This window comes from Amphiprion ocellaris, chromosome 17 (genome assembly GCF_022539595.1).
Source record: "Amphiprion ocellaris isolate individual 3 ecotype Okinawa chromosome 17, ASM2253959v1, whole genome shotgun sequence".
Lineage (NCBI taxonomy): Eukaryota > Metazoa > Chordata > Actinopteri > Pomacentridae > Amphiprion > Amphiprion ocellaris.
Window position 1 is genome coordinate 29,598,807 of NC_072782.1, and position 7,542 is coordinate 29,606,348.

At 39.8% G+C, this 7,542-nt stretch overlaps 1 protein-coding gene across 2 annotated transcripts; it reads right to left on the reverse strand.

The window, feature by feature from the left end:
- Positions 1-894: 894 nt before the first annotated feature.
- LOC111580913 (inverted formin-2) lies at positions 895-6,942 on the reverse strand. Of its 2 annotated transcripts, none has more exons than XM_023288836.3 (3): positions 6,805-6,942; positions 5,460-5,879; positions 895-3,834 (listed from the first exon to the last, which is right to left on the reverse strand). In XM_023288836.3, exons 2-3 carry the CDS (start codon positions 5,777-5,779, stop codon positions 3,348-3,350), a joined length of 807 nt encoding a protein of 268 aa, XP_023144604.1. In that variant the 5' UTR covers positions 5,780-5,879; positions 6,805-6,942; the 3' UTR covers positions 895-3,347. The 2 variants fall into 2 exon arrangements, with proteins under 2 accessions (XP_023144604.1, XP_023144605.1); XM_023288837.3 differs by having other exon boundaries at positions 5,460-5,781; positions 6,805-6,927.
- Positions 6,943-7,542: the final 600 nt, after the last annotated feature.

Here is a 7,542-nt window from a genome sequence, read left to right on the forward strand (position 1 = left end):
TAAATTTAAAACACATAGAGCAGTTGGATCAACAGATGATTAACAGGAAAAGTTAGTCAGATTTTGTAAAAAGGTTGAGGAAACAACGGATATGACTAATTCATGTTCTGTTTCTACCAAGTATTCTAGCAGGTGATTCGTCATGATGAAGAGACGTCAGATCGTACGTAACGGTGTTGGCTGCTTCTGTTAGCAAGTCAACACATTGAAGCATTTCTGAAGAACATATTTCATTTAAAATGATAATATGTTCAGTAAGAGACATTCAGAGACATTGTGTTGAACTTTATTCTTGTGAGTAACGATGTTCTTATCCAACAGCTATGTGTGTGTGACAGATGTCAATGAACTACAAAGACACATTTGTAGTTCTCAACTCCGAATAATTGACTAGATTCACATTGTGGAGTTGCGGTTCCTGGCCTCATCAACCTGGAAGTGTTTGTTGTTCTCTTGTGCTTTGTCTGTCAGTTTTCTATCTACTATCCTATTCTCTCTCCCCTTTACCCTCACCCCAACCGGTCGAGGCAGATGGCTGCCCACCCTGAGCCTGGTTCTGCTGGAGGGTTCTTCCTGTTAAAAGGGAGTTTTTCCTCCCCACTGTTGCCAAGTGCTTGCTCAGATGGGAATCCAAAGGAAACTTTGGATTTGTTGGATTTCTCTCTATGACATATTTGAATTGATAAATAAAATTGATTTAAAATGAATTGAAAGGTTCACCCAAAGTGTCTGGATTTTGGTCACATGGTTGTTGCTTACAACTGGCCTGAGTCAGTCATGGCTTCTCAGTTGAATTTTTTGGTTTTTATACAACTTCCATTCAGTGCAAAACACCTAATTTTTGGTGAATTTTTGCATTTAACATTTTGAATAAAGTGACTACAATGAAATATGACAATTTTAAGCTTATTTATTTATATAGATCATTTTTCTCTGTGAAACCACACAAAACTGATGGTATTTATTACATACAGTTGGAAAGTTGAAGGATCCTTTCCTTTTTACAGTTTCTGGCTCTAAAAATCTGTGTATTTTAGAGATTTTTACTATAAAGAAAACAAGCCTTTTCAGCACAGTGGTGTTAAGAGGGTTAAAAGTGATAAACATATCTCATTGCAGTGAGTAACAAGTTGTTGTTCCTGCACTCCGCAACTTACAAGTCCCCAAACTATCAATCCTAACCATTTGTAATCCTTCTTCCATTTTTATTGTGTAGCTACTTTAGCAGAGCTCATTGTTTCCTCAGATGGAAGGCATTTCCTGAGCTGGTTTGTCATGGCTGGGTTCCTCCCTCTTCCACACTGGTGCATTTCCTCCACTTTACACTCTTATATCATGGCTCTGAAGTTTTCCATGAATTTTAAATTGTCTCTTCAATACATTCCAGACATGGCATGACAATTAACAAACATAATTAGGTACAGCAGGCAATTAGGGACAGCTTGTGAATAATTTGTCCCTCAGTGGTCTCACCAAGGCTTTTACAAATGAGCACAGATTGATCTTTGTATAAAGAAGCCCTGTTTACACACAGGTAACTGCCTGTTGTTTCTATGGTAATCTCAGTGTCTAAGTTAGCTCTAACAAGTCGTTAAGATGAATTGTCCTTCAATATTTAAGCATGTTTTCCCAACCGACCACTCATTTATAATTCAACACTAGTTTGTAAGTTGTTTTTGTTGATAGCTGTTTGTTGCTTTCTTCTTGCCGGGTTGAAAACTGAGACTCTGCGTGACGTTCCTCTTTAAGTATTTCTCTATCTATGTCTGCTGTCTCCATACTAAAAGCCTGCTAATTTAATCTGTACATGTGCTGCTGCATTGTCTCTTAATTGGTTGTAAGCTGAGCAGGAAAGACATTTGTAACAATATACGGCAGAGGGAATTAAATATAACGAGGGAATGTCAAGCGAGGATGAATATGAATGTGTTTGTGTTCTAGATATGATTCATATTAACTGGAGGTTTTCATTGAAAAACGTTATTTATCCATTTGAAGAACGCACACAGAAAAGCTTCATGCTGCAGTAAAAAGTGTCCACGGGACTGTTTTTTATCAAGAACAGCTTGCTAATACATTTTTAAATGCAAATTATGACAAAATAGTTTAACTCTGTCTTTGTTTACAACTGTTATGTTATTTCCTCACTCATCCACAATAAACCTCTGTCATATTAGGCATTTTGCCTTGTCACAGTAACAAAACAGATAAACTGCCTCCTACAGGCAAGAAAAAGCAACAACTGCAGTGTCTTTAACCTTTCTGCCCCCTGCAGACAATGAGCATAACAGCGGCAGTTTTGTTCTTTTTCTACATCAAATTCTTGTATTTTTCTTCGTAACCATCAAAGAACCGAGATAACAAATGTTCCACATCAGAAGTCATAGTATATTGTCTAAAATACAAAGTTTGCAAGATTTTTTTCACTCTTACATCTTATCATATTGTAGATTTCGAATCGGAAATTAGACAAGTTATCAAATATGAAAGATAGTAGATTCATTGAGTCCATGAACCAAACCTGCCTTGTGTCCACAGTCCATGTTCTTGATGGTATAGAGAACATTTTCATGGTCAACTTTGGGCTCCTTACCACCAGTTTGTCATTGCCACATGTGTTGTGCATCCCTTTATGGCGACAGTTTGCCATCTTCTAATGCCAGCCTCCAGCATTTTAAAGCACCATGTACAACCAAAAGCCATATACTGGTTACCTGAAAATCACAGTGAATTCAGGTGACTCCATTGATCACCAAATCGGAATCCAGCAGAACATCTTTGCAAAGATGACAAATCTGCAGAGATAAAGTCCCATCAACATGGGGTAGAATCTCAAGTTTGCAACATCTTTTCAATCCTTGATATCAAGTCTGTTAGATCACTGTTAGTTCCTTAACATGTTCATAAAGTGTATATTCCAAAAATAAGACTTGACAGATAAATCTGGATGTCTGAGCGCTACAATCATGAGACTCACTTCAGCTTATCTTTGTCATTCACCTCAGAAACAGGTTTCAGAATAGATGCGACTTGAGGGAACTGTGGGCCTTTCTTCGCCTAAATGTAGAGGAAACCCTTCATATCCAGTAGAACAAAAAAACATAATCATAGTTGAGTTGTTTTGATCCAAAATGCAACTTTTCTTGCACCAAGTCTGTTTCTTTTTAAAGAAAAAACAATTGAGTGGCTTGAGTTCAAAGTTTTTGAAAAGTCCTGAAAGTATCTTATCTTCAAATATTCCTCTCAGCCTTGCATATACACCTTATCTAGCATACATTCAGTATCTAAGCAAGAGTGTCAGAAAAATGGGTTTGGTCATCACTACAATCAGTGTTCTGTGTAAGGGTTTAGAGAGACGAATGCTCGAACAGGATGACCGTGGATTGGCTGGAGAGGCTGGAGAGCCTGGAGGGCCTGAAAGCTCCAATCCGAGAGTAAACATCTGCATCTGAACAGGCGCCCCAGGACAGGTGAGGGCTGGGCGGTGTAGTGTGGATCACAGGTAGGGGTAGCGGTAGGGACAGGACGGCCGGTGCTGGGGGAAGAGAGGGTGGAGGGTGGACAGGTGGAGGTGATAGGACAGGAGGTGGTTGTAGTACAGGTGGAGGTGGTAGGATGGGAGGTGTTGGTAACGGCTTTGCAGGTGGAGGCGGCACTGTGGTGATGACAGCAGGCGTCACCGTGGTTATGGTTTGGATTGGTGGAGCAGCTTCAGGGAGCGACCCATTCTTAGCTGGTACCTCCTGACAAGGCGTAGGCTGTTTGAGGGTGTAGGTGGCGGTGTGGTAGAAGCTGTAGTACTCCAAAGCGTGCCGAGCCCTCGCCAACCTCAACCTGCAGAACACAGAACCAGATAAATGTGGGACAAGTCAGGACAATTTCTTTACTTTCTGTTATTTACCAGGTTAACAGCTTAAAACCAACTCCGTCTCCACAAAATTGCCTTCCCATACGGCTAATCTACAATTATGTTTTGCTGGTAATATATTTTCTACTGGACTATGTTTGCTGGTAAACTACCATATATATGTTTCTAGTCATTGTGTGTTTGTATTTTACTGCTTCACTGTTGCTCCTTTCCAGCAAACTAGTCATATTTTAGATAGTGCAGGTCTCATCACACTGGTAACCCAAAAACTAGAGGTAAAGCTTTAAACATGTAGTTTGAAAAGTGTTGGAATTTTAACCCAAATCATGACTGTTTTTCTCACCCCAATCAAGTAATGTTGGTGCCAAACCCATAACATGTGAAAGTGTCTAACAAAGCAAGATATTTTCCCAAACCAAAAAGGAAGTTAAACTGAAAGTAAACAATGACAGAAAACAAAACTTAATTCTAACACTGATGGTCTGTTGTCCATCAGGAGTCAATTTTTCAAGCTACATGCCTTACTTGCTACATCTCGGGTCACAAATGATCTTAATTTCAAAACAAAACTACGTTCCCTTCCAAATTGAATTGAAAATGAAGTTTACTTGTATAGGAGCATTTTGTGGAGACTGAGTTGTACTAAGAAGAAACAACAACATATATCTCATGCTGATGCGTCAAGTTCAGAGTGTGTTTGTCCAACCTTTGCACAAGGACAGAGTAAGACAGCTTGCTAGGCTCTGTCCAAAGTGAAATTTACCTACATATTTTGCAAAACAGTTGTTGCACATTGCAACACATTGCCTAGTCAAAGAGCTACTTGGGGAATCTCTGTTGCTGGCAACCTACCAAACAAGGAACATGTAGTTCATTGCACCAGTAAATTCAATAGCTCCCCAAGCTACATGGCTTAAGTCTGTAGTAGTTTGTTAGCTCCCATGCAGCAATTCAACAACACCGCTAATAAATTGTAGCTTCCTGCATTTTGGACTGGCAAAGTTGGGGGTCCACATTTTGCCATTTGAAAAGATAGGCTATCAAGATGGGTTAACGTCTTCACAGTGGATTACTGAAGGTAATGCCATGTTCATGATCTTAGTATAGCATGTTAACATTTGCAAATTAGCACTTAAAGTAGTTGAGGATGCACTTTGTTCGTTAGTGTAATTTATCTGATACTTCTGCACTGACCAAAGTAAAGTCTGGCTTGATACAACATGAAAAATGGAACAAATGAGCAGAACATGAACATATAAGTGGTGAAACATGTAATTCCCAAAGTGCCCTCTGTCCGTGACGCTAAAATTGATTCAAAAAGTGTTCTTCCATGTTTACCCTGCACGTCCATGTAGCATAGCTAAAGGTGTGGATATGAGGATCCCGTATTTCTTCACTATACTGTCATGTTTATGACTCAGCTGGGTTGAGACACAAACAATGCATTTTAGAACACTTGAAAGTTTCCATTGCAAGCCAATCAGTTATAAATTTCCCTTTTGTAAGAAAAAAACTGTATGGAAAAATAGTAAGAAGTATTTTGGTGGGATCTGATCTCAGGTATGTTGCATCATATTACTCATGTACACACCTGTGTCTCAGCTGTAGGAGTCTGTAGAGCAGCAGCAGGATTACAGCTCCAGCCAGAGTCACCAGAAGCACCGCCACCCTCACATCCAGGTTCCAGCATGACTTCCCAGCATTCCCAGGTGATCCACAGCTCCTGGGGGGTTGTGGAGTCTGCGGCTGGAGAGGATCCTCCATTCCCCGCTTCGGATTGATGATGGCCCTGACCAGGACGGGCTGGATGGTATCCAGCAGGATCGGGTGTCGGTTCCTGAATGCAGCACTGCCGGGCTGGGGAGGGATCTGGAGAGAGGTGCTGCTGGTGACCTGGCGACCAAACTGCATCTCTGCCGGTTGGATCCAGAAAGAAGGAGCATCGCTGGAATCAGTTCTTCATGCTGTTGTAGAAGTGTGAGGAGGCTTCGGGAGGTGGCTTTTAGACCCTCTGTGATAACAACATGTCTCCTCGTGTTTTAAAATGCAGCTTTTAATAAAAAGATTCTGATCTGATACTGTGCATTGGTAAAAATGACCTATTTACAGGGCAACTCAAGACCAGCTGAAAATACTGTTTTTCACCTTCCAGTAGTTCAATTTCTCACATTTCCACCATGATGTGGAAATGCACCTTAGAGTGTATCACAGTTTGCTCCACAACAACCAAGCTTAAAAATTTTAGAGGCCAGTAAAACACCTTTTTAAAACTATGTTCAGTTGTTTTTTGATGGCTTTAAAACAAGTTACAGCTAATTTTAGGAATATTAAAACCTTAAACTAACTTAAAGATACCCTGTGAACAACTTTAATTCAGTATTTTAGAGGAAATTCAATGTATTTCTTCCCTAATTAAACAGCTACAGAGCCCATTTTTTCCCCATTTTTGGGCAGAGAAACAAGTTATCGCAACAATTTTGACATATCCTTTTATCAGTATTAGCTGCTTTGAGTAGAACATTATTTACAGCTGGTCTTGCTAGCTAGCAGTTTTGTCTGTTACTGTTTTTGCAATACCTCAACAAACTTTCAGCATCATTATGTATCGTTCACTCCACGTTAAACAGAAAAAAAAAACAAGATTCAAACATGCAACATTGCTCAACAGCACTACTAGTGGCCAAAAATTCCAATTTCACCTTCAAATTGTAACAGACCATAATGATATGCATTATAAAGCTAATTCCAGTTTGTTTCAATCTAGTTGGCAGTTGCAAGTGTGTTTAAACAAGTGAATTGATTGAAAACACGAAACCAAGAAGGTATTTGCAAGTATTAATAATAAAGTGTAGATAAAATTAGGTATATGGGACAAACAAAACTTAAAACACCCTTAATGCTCGTATTAAAAATTGTACAAGAAATGTTAAACTTACGTCATTCAACTGTGACAGCGCTGTTGCAGGTAAATTCATGAGAAAAACTAGTGCACAAAGTAGGAAAAAAAGAGCACTGGTGAAGAACTGTGGAGCATTTCAGGACCAAATGTAGTATCCTGAGTGCACACCAATGAGGGAGGAAGCCAGTGAAAACAGCAGGAAACAGTGCGCTTCCCTAACACACAATACAAAAATGTGATTGGAGAGCACTTCCCATCGCCATGGTTACAGGAAACCGGTCAAGGATATCTCCTTTTTTTTTTTTTTTTCCCCCAGGACTTGAGTATGAGTCTGAACAAAACACACAGATGTGAGCACACAGACTGAAAGTCCAGAATAATAGATGACATGGGGTCTGCCGAGGAGAAGCAGTCCTCATTATTCTTTAAGTATTTTGGACAGACTCTAATACGTCCTCTAAATATTGCTGCACATCCTCCACGGATGCAGGATGAAAAAGCAAATCAAGCTTCTCATCATCACACGTCATGTGAGGCGATACAGCAAAGAAGGACTTTGTTAACAGGGTTTGCAAGGCTTCTTTGCTTTGATAACTAAGAGAAGAAAACAGAAAATAGAGTCGTGGAACCACATATATGCTACACGACCTTTAAATCAGAGGTTTATCTGGATAAAAGAGAACTAAATTAACAAAAGCAGCTTGAAAACGAAAGGGAAAGCGCTGTTTCAGTGCAGTCTGAAGCAGCTCAGGTTAGTCCTGGCCAGCGTGGGTCA

Excerpts from the sequence above, each read along its gene's own strand:
- LOC111580913 (XM_023288836.3), bottom strand. The coding sequence starts at position 5,779 with ATGCAGTTTGGTCGCCAGGTCACCAGCAGCACCTCTCTCCAGATCCCT. Across the intron at positions 3,835-5,459 it reads CTCCTACAGCTGAGACACAG|GTTGAGGTTGGCGAGGGCTC; the intron begins GTGTGTACATGA and ends TGTGTTCTGCAG.